Source organism: Siniperca chuatsi, linkage group LG10 (genome assembly GCF_020085105.1).
Source record: "Siniperca chuatsi isolate FFG_IHB_CAS linkage group LG10, ASM2008510v1, whole genome shotgun sequence".
Taxonomy (NCBI): domain Eukaryota; kingdom Metazoa; phylum Chordata; class Actinopteri; order Centrarchiformes; family Sinipercidae; genus Siniperca; species Siniperca chuatsi.
The window spans coordinates 30,715,074-30,731,435 of record NC_058051.1 but is presented as its reverse complement, the minus strand read 5'-3'; the positions used below and the strand labels follow the sequence as shown (position 1 = coordinate 30,731,435).

Sequence of the window (16,362 nt, the reverse complement as noted above, 5' to 3'; positions counted from 1 at the left end):
TCTTTGTACCAAAATGCTTCAATAAATAATGTATTCAGCAAAGACAAGAAATGGAGACATTTTCCCATAATTGTGACTTAGTATGTCATAAATATTAGAAACATTATATACGTAACTGTCTATCTTCCTTGTTAATACAATATATATTGTTTAAGGTTTTGAAGAAGATGGACTTTATAATTGCTTCTTTTGTATTTCAATGTTTGAACTCTGATAAAAGACAGAACGTGAGGACAGACTTCTCTCTTCTCAACTGCTTACTGCATGTTTTTACACTACACCTCAAAACATAGCCATTAGCATTTGGCTAAAACTTTGTCTGCCTCTTCTTAACTGACTCGATTACCACAACAACCTAGTTCTTATGGCTGCATTAGTTAGAAAGGCTGATGTCATTATTATGTGATCTGTATCTTGTGATTATGAGAAACTAAGTTGTACTTATGACATACAGAAGTCATATTTACAAGACAGCGTTTCTTCTTTGAATGCAACGTTGCTCTGTAGTGTGTCAAGAGTTTATGAAAAGAGGAAGAGGTGATGAGAGAAAGAACGGCAGCCAGATGTAAATCAGCAGCTCACACCTACCCACTGCAACATCCTGTTCTGCTTCAGGAACCTGAGGAAGACCATCTTATTTCACCACAGAACCAGAGCTGCAGCAGCCCTGCAGCAAGGCATCCTCAACACCAGTGTGGGGGTTAAATTCCCTGTTTCACTGCAGTGACTCTGTTTATGTGGTGACAGCTGAGGTTTATTGTAGGAGGGTGGACGTGTATATTTAGTTACAGTGTACAGTGATCACAGTCAGCTGTCACGTACACTCAACACAAAAACAATAAAATGAGATAAATTGTGGCGTCGCTGGAGGGTTTGTTCCTCCACTGACCACAAGACTGGAAGCTGCCGAGTTTACTGCAGTCAGATCCAATTTACTGCTACAAGTCTTTAAACACTGCTTCAACTACACAGAGAGACTCAACACAGAGTGCAACACAGGACAAGAACAGAGGACTAAACAGAGAACCATGATATAAAGAGAGAACCAGAGTCTAAACAGAGAACCAGGATATAAAGAGAGAACCAGAGTCTAAAGAGAGAACCAGGATATAAAGAGAGAACCAGAGTCCAAAGAGAGAACCAGAGTCTGAAGAGAGAGTGAGGGTATAGAAGAGAGAACCACAGTCCAAAGAGAGAACCAGGAACTAAAGACAGAACCAGGATATAAAGAGAGAACCAGAGTCTAAAGACAGAACCAGGATATAAAACAAAGAACCAGAGTCTAAAGAAAGAACCAGGATACAAAACAAAGAACCAGAGTCTAAACAAAGAACCATGAACCAAAGAGAAAACCTAGTCTAAAGTCTAAATAAAGAACCAGAGTCTAAAGAGAAACCCCGGAACTAAAGAGAGAACCAGGTTAAAGAGAATTGGGATCTAAAGAAAGAACCAGATAGCAAGAGAGGACCACGATCTAAAAAGAGAACCAGATTCTAAAGAAACTACTGGGATCTAAAGAGGGAACCAGGATCTAAAGGGAGAACCAAAGTCTAAAGAATAATCCAGGATCTAAAGAGGGAACAGCAATCTACAGGGAGAACCAGGATCTAAAGAGAGGACCATGATCTAAAGGGAGTACCAGGATCTTAAGGGAGAATCAGAGTCTATAGAGAGAACCAGGATATAACGAAAGAACCAGGAACTAAAGAGATAACCAGGATCTAAAGAGATGACCATGATCTAAAGGGAGAACCATGATCTAAAGGGATAACCAGAGTCTATAGAGAGAACCAACATCTAAAGTATCTAAATCAGTGGTTCTCAAACTTTTCCTGTCACGTAATTTATCAATTAACAATACGGGCGATTGAAATAAACAAAAGATTCAGGTTAGCAAGATAGCCTTGCTAGCATCAGAAAACTTTTGTTTGTTTATGTCACCACATGGATCATATTCAACTTATGGTCTGCTCAATATCCACACCCCCCTGCAGTGGCTCTATGTCCCAGTTTGAGAACCACTGATCTAAACAGACACATCCATCAGTTCTGGTGTTTTCTCACCCGACGATGACGATGACAAAGTCGAGCAGGTTCCAGCCATTGCGGATGTAGGAGCTGGGGTGCATCACCAGACCGTAGGCCAGGATCTTCAGGAAGGTCTCCACAGTGAAGATGATGAGGAAGACGTACTCCACTTGTTCCTGAAACACATGGAGAACATGTTCCATTCAAACCACAGAACATCATCAAACACTCTGAATATCTATGGATGTAAACAATTGATCATGGCATTCTTTTAGATAGACTGAGGCACTGGGTGGGCATATCTGGCACTGCACTAGACTGGTTCTCATCTTATCTGTCCAATAGGAAATTCTGTGTCAGCATTAATAACTTCATGTCATCCTTTTCCCATATCAAGTATGGTGTGCCTCAAGGTTCAATTCTGGGACCAAAACTGTTCTCCTTATACATGCTTCCTGTGGGTGATGTCATCCGCAGACATGGTATTTCTTTTCATTGTTATGCAGACGACACACAGTTGTACCTCCCTGTTGAGCCCACTGACCTCAGTACGCTGAGTTCTCTGCAGGACTGCCTGTCTGACATAAAACACTGGATGTTGATACATTTTCTTCAGCTCAACTCAAATAAAACTAAAATCCTTGTTATTGGGCCCCAACACATCACTAAACAAATACTGCCATCTACTGGTGACCTGTCACAACATATCAAGCCTGTTGCAAGAAATCTTGGTGTCCTGTTTAGCAATTTATGTTTTGAGCAACATATCACTAAGCTTGTCCAATCATGTTTTTATCAACTCAGAAATATTGCAAAAATCCAATCCATTTTAAATCTTAGTGATGCAGAAACTGTTGTTCATGCTTTTGTCTCCTCACGCCTCGATTACTGTAACAGCCTGTTCACTTGTCTTAATCTAAAAACTCTGACAGACTGCAGACTGTACAGGACTCAGCTGCTCGGCTGTAAACCAGGACCAGGTGCGACCACATCACACCTGGTTCAGCCTCTTTACATCGGCTCCCTGTTGGTTTCAGGATTGATTTTAAGATCTTGTTGATTACTTTTAAGGCTCTTCATGGCTCCAGACTATATTTTAGACCTTGTAATCCCTTATGAACCTTCACGTAGTTTGAGATCTTCGGGCAGGGGTCTTCTGTCTGTTCCTGAGTCCAGGATGGAAACTAAGGGGGACAGAGCTTTTGCCATCAGGGCCCCGAGGATCTGGAACAACCTGCCCGAAGACATCAGGCTGTCTGAGTCAGAGTCTTCGTTTAAGTCTCTTCTCAAAACACATTTTTATCGGAAGGCAGATCCTGATTTTACCTGAACTGCCTGTATATTTTATTGCTTTTGTGTATTTTATTTCTTTATATTTCATCATTCACTGTGATATTTTATTTCTCTTGTTGTGAAGCACTTTGTACTTTGTTTTGATAAGTGCTCTATAAATAAAGTTTTATGAGATCATACCGAACCTGATATATCAGTCGATGTATCACTTTTTTTAACTGTCAAATATCAACGTCAGTCTTTCAATCCGGTATCAGCTGCTGTCTCGTGTCTGTCCAGTCACAGTTTTAGTTTTATATGTTCAGGTTTGTAGATTTCTGCCTCCGACCCAAAACAATGGAGGTGAATGGAGTTTCATTTGTGCTGCTCACAGATGTGAAACATTCAACAGCAACATCTCTTTCAGAGTCCCGGTTAGTCTGGATAATCCACACAACACACTGGAGACAGTTTTTAATAGGGACAACTTTCCTCTGAAGAAATAGTCCCACGTGTCGCACAGATACCAGCTGAGGTGAGTGAGAGAATATGCTGTTTCGTAATTTGGGTGAACTGAGCCTTTAATGCTCTCTGAATGGAGGTTTGAATGCTGGAGGACATTTATAAGGTGTTTTACACAATAAAGCTAGGGTTTGTGCATGTGTGTGGTTGTGTGTGTGGTTGTGTGTGTGGTTGTGTGTGTGGTTGTGTGTGCGGTTGTGTGTGTGTGTGTGTGCGGTTGTGTGCGGTTGTGTGCGGTTGTGTGTGTGTGTGGTGTGTGTGTGTGGTTGTGTGCGGTTGTGTGTGTGTGTGTGTGTGTGTGTGTGTGTGTGTGTGTGTGTGTGTGTGTGTGCGGTTGTGTGTGTGCGGTTGTGTGTGTGTGTGTGTGTGTGTGACCTGGTAAACATGGATGTGGAGAATTTGTGAGCATTTCAGAGGATTACCAATCCGTCATCATCCCTGCACCACAAACACTCGCACAATGTTGGTCTTTCTATACGTGTGAGGACCCCCACTGACATAATGCATTCCCTGCCCCTAATATTAACCCTAACGTTGACCTGTCTAACACCAACCGTTACCTTAACCTTAAGAGTCTAAACTCCAAACAGCCCTTTGAAGAAGTGAGGACCAGAACAAATGTCTTCAGTCCCAAAATCTAAAATTCAAACTGGTCCTCACAAAGATAGATGTACAAGAGCTGACAAACACACACAAACACTCTGTGCCCTCAGACGTCCACCTCTAAATCTCTCTGCTAGCTGCATGGAAACACCGGGAATCAAACCAGCAACCTTCACACTGTCAACAACTGACCTTCCGCACACAGGAACTGTTACCGGACTGAGCCGGGATATTTGTTTCCTACGATGGTAAAGGACCAGGGTGCCTTTATATAAGTAGTGAGGGAGGCGCCTACATGTAGCCTCCCTTCGGTTGTGAGGAGGGCCCACAAAGATGCTAGAATGAACAGCCGTGGATGTGGGGAGGGGCCCGTAGAGAATGCTTATGTACAGGGTCCAGAATTTTGTGTTACGCCCCTGATTCATCATGAACTCTTCCACTTCCTTACATTATTTGTAATTCAGAGAATTTTAAAAAGCTGACAGTATTTTTCAAAACATTGGTTGTGTCGGGCCTGTTGATGCAGCTCTGCAGGTGTTTGGTCAGAAGCCAAAGTGTCGGACACGTTAACATGTCGACCTGATGGTGGCGCTAGATGGAAAGTCAGAGGATCAGCAGAGTTATTACAGTTCATCCTGAGGGGAGCACGAACGATGAAGCACGTCTCATCGCAATATTTCAGTCTGGACCAAAGTGGAGGACAGACAGACAGGCAGACCATAAACAAAATGTCGTTTGATATGTTGAAAATCTGAAACTGTATCTTTAAAAAGTACAAACAGAAATCATTTTGTAGGTCACACGTTTCTTCTGTTCACTGAGGATGATGTCGTCTTTTCCTCCACTCGTTTATCTGCAGTCGTCTTCTTTCATGCGATCATGTGAGTGAAAAGAAAAGTGAGTATGCAACAAAGAACACACACACACACACAGCGAGGCCGTCACTTCGATGTAAAATGGCTGCGTGAACAGTGTGTACAGTCCGACTGTAACTGAAGGTAGAGAGACATCGACATAAAGAGCAGAGAGAGAGAGCTGAACCATCAGAGCAGAAACTCCTCAGAGTCTCAGCTGATCAGATCTGATCCCAGACCTGTCAGTCATTTACGGTATCTACCCGTGACCTCCGGCCTCCACAGCGGGACAGCAGGACCCGCGGGGGTATGGGGGTGTTCGTCAGCTGACTGAACATCCTGAAGGAAAACGAATTCCTGTGGGACAAACAGGCTGCAGGAGACACACCTGAACTCCACCTGTCTGTCTGTCTGTCTGTCTGTCTGTCTGTCTGTCTGTCTGCCCACCTACCTGTCTCTCTCTCAGAGTCACTGTTACAAAGTGCTTTGCAAGAAGCGAATGGAAAAGCAGCTTAAACCAAAGACAGAAAACAGGAGGAAAACAAGAAACCTGTACTTCAACCTTTTTAGCATTTCTAATATAAAGATGTAATAACTGGTTAATAACAGACTATTAGCAGATCTAAGCGTTTATTAATGCATCTGTTAACAACCATAACTCCTGCAGACAGAAGTGGAGGCTGCTGTTCAAACAGATGATGACTGACAATATAATAAAACACAGTGATAATAATATTAAATATGTCTTATTATAGTTATTAGTTATAACAAATACTGAACATGAATAAACACTTAACATTCTCCTTACATCTGCTTACAGCTACATTATAGTGTGTTACACACCAGTTATTACACGTTTATTACTGATTATAAATGATTAATAGGGGTTTAAAGTAAGTTGTTCACATTTAACATGAGAAGATGGATATTTGTACCTTAAAATAAGTTTGGCAATTCAATTAAGGTGCAAATTCAAGGCTAGTTTTGTTACTTGGTAAAGGTTACATATTTGCCCCAAACCTGGAGGAAATGAATGAAATATTAACAGATTTTAATATATTAAAGGTTTTTAATGGGTTTTATGAATAAATGAAGTGTTTTTTAAAGACACAGTGAAATGAAAAATACATTTATTGTACCAAGAATATTGCTAAAAGCTCATTTCCATCTGTAGTCCCTGAGCGGAGGTCAGCAGTGATGATGCAGAGTGATGATGATGAAGTTAAAGCTAACACTCAGTGTCCCTAAAAATCCTTTTTGAGTATTTTTATGATAAAATCCCTCTTTTTCCTGTAAAACATGACAATATTTTTGATGAGTCATCTTGAACTTGGGGGGAGTTGCATGAATTTATCCAACAGATGAAAAAGGATGCATGCGCAGCAGGGGGACAGAAAGCTCATGTCTTGATAGGTTATATAAAGACATTTTCAGCGTTTAGAAATAAAGCAACTTGCTGGAAACCAGTGAAATGACTGTTTAGAGGTGAATTTGTATGAGACTATTTTAACATGCACACGTGTGGCACCTAATAATGTAATAATTTCCTGAAAATGTAATAAATTTGCACTTAACTTCATTGAAAATGCAAAAAAAACTCAATAATGTAATAAAATGTCCTGACTGATATTGTAATAACATTTACCGATAATGATAATTGAACAAATTGCAATAGCCTATTCCACAATGATTATTTTTAAATAAGCCTTATTGTCCTAAGTGATGCTAGGAAATAAATCACCAGGGGTGTAAAAAGTACCCAGAAATTATGCTTCACTTAAAGCAGTGGTTCTCAAACTTAAAAACTAGAAAATCCGTAATTGGATCCGCCCATCATAATCTGTGAGGGTGCAACTGAAAGTCAAAAAGTTTATATTTTTAAATGTACGCAACTTTTTTCTTAATTTCAAATTCAACTTGAAATTTGATAAGATCAGGCGAGGCGAAGCAGACACTTCATTCAATAAGAATCACTGTTGACTGAGATGGAAGGTTGAATCGACTGTTTTGCCTTCATCGCTCGCTTGTGAAGCGTTAGCCATCTTCTGATGGCGTCTAATCTAAGATCCACTCTGGTCTACTGGACGATCAACGACCAATCAGCAGGGGTGTGGGCGGGTTCATTAGTTTAATGCATCTTAGCCTGAGAACAACGTACCACTTTCTACATAAAGTTTACATTTCCAAACATGAAATCAGTGTCAAATGTTCAGTAGGCTAACGTGACACTAACATGATTAAGGATGAGGTTTTCTCTCAGTAAACATGGCCAAAACGTGGAGACCGCCTGAGTATATCTTTATAAATTGTATTTTAGTGCATTTTCATCACATTTACAGTTACATTTGTAGTCAAGCAGTAGGAGAATACATCCAGCAGCATTATTAGCCACTGGACCCTGGTTATGATTATTATATTACCATGAAATTTAGATTTTATACTTATTTATTTTCTCTATTGAATCTGCATTAACTCTGGAATGGAAATAAATAGGTTTACTTACAATGGAGTCATATTCTTAAGCTTATTATCTATCGAAGGAGACCAACAGGTGATCTTATTGCTGATTCATGTTATTTTAGGCATTTTTTCCTAGAAATACTGGTAGTGGTAAAGCCAGGGATAAAAAAATCATGAGAATTTATCATATACCATGAAAGCCACCCCTGAATAGATAACTGTGGGATTTGTTAAGATTTTTACCCCTGAAAAACCTCTTAAACCAAAGCTAACTGCTGATAAAACCACAATAACTCCTTTTTACATTTCTATTTCCACACCTGCTCAATAAACAAGACAAAACATTTAAATCAGATGGACTTGGAGTTGTTGGAAGGTGGATTTTTTTCTCTTTAGGCCGAGCTAGGCTAACAGTTTCCCCCTGCTTCCAGTCTTTGTGCTAGTTAGCTGGTTCAGCTAGATCACAGTTAGCTTCTAGGTCCAGTTGGCTTAGAGGAACTCCTTTAGATAAATCCTCTTGTGCTCTGTCTTCTTCAGAGTCAGATGTTTCAGATGAATATCAGTTTCTTCTCTGTGTGTCCAGTACAGAGACACATCCAGGACAGGTTTAGCCTAGCTTAGCATTAAGACTGGAAGCAGGGGGAAACTGCAAGCCTAGCTCCATCAAAAGAGATAAAATCTTCCGACAGATCCAAAGCTTCACATGTCTGCTGAATGTGAACCTTTATTTTAACAACATTTAACAATATTACTGTGATGTGAGACCATGAGGTGGTCTATGCACCTTGCAGAGGAACATATGCAGAACAAACACACTAACCTGAGGCTGAAGTGTTAATGCCACCTGAGTCTGTTCACCTCGAACACACTCAAACCCAAACCTGCACTCTTTGAGCTACTCTTCACAGCCATTGAAATGTTCTCCTGCTCTTTATTTGCTCATTAAATGCCTGTATTCATGCATTGAAACATTTATAAGTGTGTTTTTGTATAGTTGATCTCACCAGGTCGTGGTTGGTGGAGTTGGAGTCATCCTCAGGAAACGGTTTAGAAACTCCCAGAGCGACACAGTTAGCAAAGATGGCTAACAGAATGAAGATATCAAACGGCCTGAGAGACACGTTAAGAAAGCTCAGAAGGGACAAAACTATAAAAACTATAAAACTTTTCATCTCAGCCATCTGATTATTCCAGAGTCCAGAAGGAGTCATTTTTCCTCTTAATTTGTTTGCCCAACTAAGTGATTAATTCTTTTAGATCTACTCCTGGTCTGAAATGATTGAAAGTCCAACTGAAATCACATTGAGTCATCCCTTTATGTATTTTAAATTAATGTCAAACATGTTTTTAAATGTATTTGTTCATAGTTCTTTAGTTAGTTCTTTAGTGGTGTTACACAATAGAGAACATGCTGTAGCTACATGGGCAGACAGCGTGTTGTTAGTGGTATTGAAGAGTAAGAACCAACTGGACGAAAGCGACATTAGCAGGTACGTTTACATGCTCTTTAATGTGCTACAGCTGAGCAGCTAATTAGCTGTCTAGCCTGCAAACTGCCGTTAGCAGTTTACTTTTACCTGGAGAATGTTTGTTTGGTGGCTCGTTCAGGACAAGACGTGCGTTCATGCGGTTGTTGTTCTGAGTCTGTTACTCTTGTGTTGTGTAGCAGGCTGCTGATTGGCTCTGTGTGGGCTCTGTGTGAGCCAATCAGCATCGGCTCTGCCTATGATAGAACGCTGAGGTTACTGCTTTATGCGAGATTTGATTGGCTGTATCACTATAAGGATCCATCTATGTAGACGACCTAACGGTATTCTGTTGAATTAATGCAAAACTAGGGGGCCCACCATGAAATCAAAAAATATAAAATATTAATTTCTCCCTCTTGACATGTGATTTACAGAACAGATATGTTGCTGTAGCAGACCAAAAAAATTAATTACATTTCAGTTGGACTTCAGTTCATGCAGTTGAGCAACAGACTCCAGGTTGCTGTTACTCCAGCTAGGGAGGAGTGTTAGCAGCAGGCTAGCAGCTGTGTTTTGGTATTGAAGTGTTTCCAAATGATGTTTTAACTAATGATACATTAAATTGCTCATTAGTAGATCAAAGGAAAACAAATGGTATAAAAGCTGATTGGTCAGAGTAAAGGATACTTCCACTCAACGATAGAGAGAGCGGCTCGTCTGATTGGATTGTTGAGTTTCAGACAGAATAACGCTCTGGGAGCTCGCTGGACCTGATTACTGCCCTGGACCTGAGGAGGAAGAGTGACGACATCATCATCATCACCTTCAACATCGTCATCATCATCACCATCAATAAGTTCATCATTTCCACCACCAGCTGCTAATGTTAGCATGTCCGGCTAACTAGCTTACAACCAAAAGTGGTAACTGATCATTACTTTCAAGGCCAAGAGTTAGCATGTCATTTGCTAACTACATTATTTTGTGGGGGTACAGGTCACGTTCAGGACTTTTTACCTGTTAGCTTTAGCCTCAGCCTGTTAGCATGATATCATGTATGTAGCCATCAAGTGCACATTTAGGACCTTATTACAGGGTTCTCATTTTAAAACAATTCAGCTGGAAACATTAAAAACTGAGTCAATTAACTCCGAAAGTTAATGTTAATTAGCTAGCTAGCTACAGCTGATAAAATCAGCAAGTGACAGTTGTCTGTCTAAAATCAAGGATCTGTCACTGGTGGAGGTGTTTATAGAGCTGTGGTTGGTTCAACTGTTTCCTTACATGTTGTCTCACCTGTTTCTTAGCGTGGTGTCTCTCAGTCTCACCTGTTTCTTAGCGTGTTGTCTCTCAGTCTCACCTGTTTCTTAGCGTGTTGTCTCACCTGTTTCTTAGTGTGTTGTCTCTCTGTCTCACCTGTTTCTTAGCGTGTTGTCTCTCTGTCTCACCTGTTTCTTAGCGTGTTGTCTCACCTGTTTCTTAGCGTGTTGTCTCACCTGTTTCTTAGTGTGTTGTCTCTCTGTCTCACCTGTTTCTTAGCGTGTTGTCTCACCTGTTTCTTAGTGTGCTGTCTCTCTGTCTCACCTGTTTCTTAGCGTGTTGTCTCACCTGTTTCTTAGTGTGCTGTCTCTCTGTCTCACCTGTTTCTTAGCGTGTTGTCTCTCTGTCTCACCTGTTTCTTAGCATGTTGTCTCACCTGTTTCTTAGCGTGTTGTCCCTCAGTCTCACCTGTTTCTTAGCGTGTTGTCTCTCTGTCTCACCTGTTTCTTAGTGTGTTGTCTCTCTGTCTCACCTGTTTCTTAGCGTGTTGTCTCACCTGTTTCTTAGCGTGTTGTCCCTCAGTCTCACCTGTTTCTTAGCGTGTTGTCCCTCAGTCTCACCTGTTTCTTAGCGTGTTGTCTCTCAGTCTCACCTGTTTCTTAGCGTGTTGTCTCTCTGTCTCACCTGTTTCTTAGCGTGTTGTCTCTCAGTCTCACCTGTTTCTTAGCGTGTTGTCTCTCTATCTCACCTGTTTCTTAGCATGTTGTCTCACCTGTTTCTCAGCATGTTGTCTCTCGGTCTCACCTGTTTCTTAGCGTGTTGTCTCACCTGTTTCTTAGCGTGTTGTCTCTCGGTCTCACCTGTTTCTTAGCGTGTTGTCTCTCGGTCTCACCTGTTTCTTAGCGTGTTGTCTCTCAGTCTCACCTGTTTCTTAGCGTGTTGTCTCTCAGTCTCACCTGTTTCTTAGCGTGTTGTCCTCTCCTTCTCTGTGTTCCGGTCGAACTTGTGGTCGAATGAAGCGTGTCGGTTCTTGTCATCCTCACTCCTCCGTCGTCCTCTCCGTCCAGCTCTTCATCCAACTCCGCGTCCCTCTCCTCTCCTCCTCCTCCTTCTCCTTCTCCTTCTCCGCCTCTGTCCCCTTCTCCTCCCTCCTCCTCTTCTTCACCCTCACTTCCTCCCTCCTCCCCATCCATTGCATTGGTGTAGCCATTACGACCAGCACCTGGAGACAGACCGACAGAGAAGATTTCATTGTAGAGCTTCTAAATATTTTTAATATTTTCTGAAAAACGTTTGCTGTAGTCGTCACATGAAGTGTAAAATCAAAAAGAAGCTAACAGGAAAGCAAGAGGTAATCATGTGATTGATAGGAGATTAGTGGCGGTTGCTCATGTATTACTGGGTGGTTGCTTAGTGTTAAAAAAGTTGTTGCTATGCATTAGCTGGTAATTCATAATTACTACAGTGTTACAGAGTAGCTGGGTACTGCTAGGTGCCTACGTTAATAGGAACTCTTACCATGGTGTTAGTAGGTGGTTGCTAAGGAGCTATAAAGCCGTTACTAGAGATTATATTATATATTATATTTCAACTCCTACTTTCCTCTCCCATTAATCATCTCACGACCCCTCAGATTTATCTGGTGACCCTTTGGAGGGGCCCGACCCCTAGGTTGGGAACCACTGGACTAGCTAAAGTAGTTAACTACTTTAACTACTTTATAAAGCAGTTAAAACTAGCTAACTGTGTATAAACTAGTTAAAACTAGCTCCAGCTCGAGCAGCTACAGCAGTAAAACGCTGCTCTGCATCAGGATTAATCTTCATGTCAGAGAGACTCAGATATCAGTCACCGGAGACATTTTACTGCAGAACCAGTACTTTTACTACATGAAGCTGAAAATACTTCTGTACTTTTACTTGAGTAAAGGATCAGGTTTTCCATCAAGGTGAAAGAGGAGAGGAGGAGGATGGGAGAGGAAAGAGAGGAGGTGAAATGAACTGAGAGGAAGAGGAGGAGAGATATGACAGTTTCCAGAGGAAGTGAAAACAGAAATATAGTAGTGAACAGCTGTGACCTAGATCTGTGTGTGTGTGTGTGTGTGTGTGTGTGTGTGTGTGTGTGTGTGTGTGTGTGTGTGTGTGATCTGGGCCGTGAGTTATATGTTGGTACCTGAGGACCCTGAACACACACACACACAGATAAACTCAGCGATGCCAGCACAGTGAAATTACATGATGATCGCTCTCTCTCTCTCTTTGTTTAGTGATTTCCTAGATTTCCTGTTTCCCAGAATGCCTTGCTGTTGCGTCCAGCTGTTTTTTTTTGTTCGTTTTTTACATGCAGGTGGAGAGAGGTAGACAGTAAGAGCAGAGTTTGACCGCCCTGAACGCAGTGAAGATACGTTCACAGTCAGTGGGAAATAAGGCCTTCAAACAAGAGTCTGGCAGCCGCTTCACTAAGTGACACACGGCCATTTTGACTTTTCATGTAAAACGCACGGTAACTGACAACATTAAGCGTCGCCGTCACTGAGAGCCACTGCAGGCACAAAGAATACAAACATATGAGAGCTTTAACTGAATTATAAGTAATTTAAAGGTCCAGGAAGTTTCTGTTTACATTCAGTGTTTCTCATTAAAACACATACAAACACGTCCTCATGATTGTTCGTTTTTAGCGTTTGTCAATAAAATCTCTCTAAACAGAATCTTTGTTCTGTCCGGCTGCTAAAGGAGAGAAGAGAGACGATAAGTTTGTCTCGGGCGCTTCAGTCATCACCGTGTAGAGAGAAGAGTTGGTTTGAAAGACGAGTCAAAGAAGCCATTTTTGTGAAAAAAGAAAACCCCTCTTTGAACAGAAATGGTGGTCTGAGATTCAACCTGCCCAAAGTTTACCACAGTGTATTAACACCGTGGTCAAGCCAATCACATGCTAATCAGGTACTTAACAGTGATGAGGGAGGTGCAGCCAGAAAACAATAGGCCTGATTACTGATTACTGGGCCATCATGGAAACTATTAGGTCAGTTTCAGGTGAAGCTAGCTAATCAACAGATACTCAGGTAGACTCCTCCCTGAGGGCGGGGCTTAAGCAACACAGAGTAGCTTAAATTTCTGAGTTCTCAGACCATTTTCACAACTGAGAATGACTTCCGGATGGGAGCCGAAACGTCTTGATTCTGAAAACAGCGTCCAGACGACTACGACTGAAACCTTTTCTACGATATTTGATGCTATAAAAAGGGGTTTTACGTCATGATTGACAGCTGAGGCCGGCTCACGATTAGGTCGACCGGGTGTGTGGGCGGGACCACGATACCCCGATCACTACTGCGCAGACTCCGGCTCCAAATGACATCACCAGTGCAAGATGGCAGCTCCCGTATCCGGATGTTCATCTAGTACATCTTCATTTAGTTCCTAGAAACAGAGATTTGAACCCGAACCTGAGTCTCGGCTGCGGTGATGACGTAACGTTGACTTCCTAAACTGTGAGTGTGACAGGATCAATCTAAACTCTGAGATGGAAACAGGCTTTGTGATAAATGGACGATTATACATATTTTAAAAACAGCAGGATGGTCCTCAAGTCTTTCCTTTCATTGAACTCAGAGCTGGCAGCATCCCAGCAGGTTTGTCATCCGTCCAATGAGCAGCTGAGGTTTGGACAGTGCAGGTCACATGACTGTGGGTCACGTTGTTTCTTCCTGTGGAGGAGCTGCTTCACCCGCAGGACGACAAGAACCCACTAATTATCCCCAAATTACCCCGAGTCAACTCACATCATCATGACAACAGATTGTGTGTGAGAGTGTGTGTGTGTGTGTGTGAGAGAATGTGTGTGTGTGTGTGTGTGTGTGTGTGTGTGTGGTGGTGTAGCAGGGCATCCCATCACTCGCACACAACGCTGCATCCGCCTTGTTAACTTTCTACTTTTTACTGCCCCGTCTCTGACTGTGTGAGTGTGTGTGTGAGTGTGTGTGTGTGTGTGTGTGTGTGTGTGTGTGTGTGTGTGTGTGTGTGTGTGTGTGTGTGTGTGTCACGCTGCCCTCCAGCCTGGTCCAGCTGGAAGGTCATCAGTTCATTTCGTGGATGTTGGGGCCGTTTCTCTTCTTCTTCACTGCTCAGATCTCAGACTCGCAGCAGCGGTGCTTCTTTCAACAGTGACGTCGGATCAATACATCATCGTGTCCAATAACATCATGTGATATCAGCTGCACAGACGCAGACACGTCGCTCAAGTGTAAACTTGTGGCTCCTGATTTTGATTTAGAATGAATCTGTTAGTTTTAGACATTTTATTCCAGTTTCCTCCGATTCTGCAGCTGCCACCATCTTTGATGTGTACAACAGGTGTTGCTTACCTGTTTACAGTCAAATCCAGGTTGTAGGTGGAAGTAAACAGGCGGTGGTTATGTTAGTGTTTCTGTCCGCAGCACTGTTGTCTTTAACTTCAGACCAGCAGATAAAACATCAGATCACGTTAATCGATATATTTATCTGGCAAACATCGAGAGGAAGGTTCAGATGGCCGACATTAATCCCGTCCTCAAGATAACGTTCCCCTGATAACGTTACTTTAACGTTAGCTGAATGAATTCTTTAGAAACGTCGGCGTGCTGCCTGCATGCTTCTTGTTGAACTCTCAGTGGATTGTAGATTCATTTAGTCCTTAATTTAGGTTGATTTTCACTTCCGAGAGCCGGTTACTCGCCGACAGAGCGCTAGATGTTGTTTATTAGTGCGACAGCTCAAACACATTTAGCCATAATTTAGTTTTTGTTTTCAGAGGTTACTTTTTATTTAGTTTTAGTCTCACGTTTTTGAGAAAAAGAATATTTTTCATCGGTTTTCTTTGGTAAATTGGCACAAAAGTTTACAAAATAGAAAACATTTTTGGGACTTTGCGGCTGCGTATTTTCCAAATCCTCCATCAGTTTTTAGACTGATTTCCTTCCCTCTGGCAGATAAAAGTTATATATTAGAAATATTAGATCTTAGTTTCACTTCATTTTAATAAAACAAACGTGTAGAGAGATAATCCAACATCATCAGTGTTTAGGAAGCTTTATTTTCTATTTTATTCATTTATATATTTTTAGAATCAGAAGAGCAGAGGTGCCAGTGTTGAGCTTCAAGGTTCGCCCCACGAGTTTATTTCTAACCTCTCCTGTTTAGACTGATCTCCTTCACTTCACTTCACTTCACTTCACTTCACTTCACTTCACTTCCATGAAAATGAGCCTGCAGAGAGTTAATCCATCACAGTCCATGTTATCTCATCAGTGTGTCATAATACAGCAAAGATCCCTGTTGGTGCATTCAAGGACACTCAGACATCTCACATTAGATAGTCGACTGCTGAACCTTTATTCCAAGCACATCGTCCATGTTTGATTATGGTCTTCTGAGATGCTACAGAGGAGTCAACGAGTCCTCTCATCTGCAGGATCTCCCCCTCAGGATCAAACTCACCTTAACGGTTTCTTTGAGGTTCAGATAAACTTAAAATCAGCTTTGTTTTATGGTCGGAACAAAAGGGCAGATTAACTCTGCTGCCACGGTAACCAATGATGTCACGCATGTTAATGCTCATTTCCATGACAACGTTATCAGAAGGTCCGTGGAGGCCATCTTAATTGAGCGAGCAGAGAGCAGGAAGTCTGATCCTCCGTCAGGATCAGGAGGATTAAACTGAGTCACTCTCCAACTGATGGAGGTTGTGACCTCTGTTAACCATGTCCTAACTGAGGTCAAAGGTCACAGTTCACAGTGTGACACACAGGTGTAGATACCTGCTTAGTATCTGTTCAGGTTGAACAGTCAGCTGACAGAGAGACTAAACATCCAGGCTCTTATTTTGGTAGTCCAGTTTGAGTAAGCGGTTCGGGG

General features: G+C 41.8%; 1 protein-coding gene across 1 annotated transcript in view; it reads right to left on the bottom strand.

The window, feature by feature from the left end:
* cacna1fb (calcium channel, voltage-dependent, L type, alpha 1F subunit) overlaps positions 1 to 16,362 on the bottom strand; it is a 56,117-nt gene that overhangs the window by 35,136 nt on the left and 4,619 nt on the right. Inside the window, 4 exon segments of the mRNA XM_044211621.1 lie at positions 2,065 to 2,204; positions 8,744 to 8,849; positions 9,896 to 9,996; positions 11,425 to 11,690. Of these exon segments, the coding sequence (XP_044067556.1) occupies positions 2,065 to 2,204; positions 8,744 to 8,849; positions 9,896 to 9,996; positions 11,425 to 11,690 (613 nt within the window).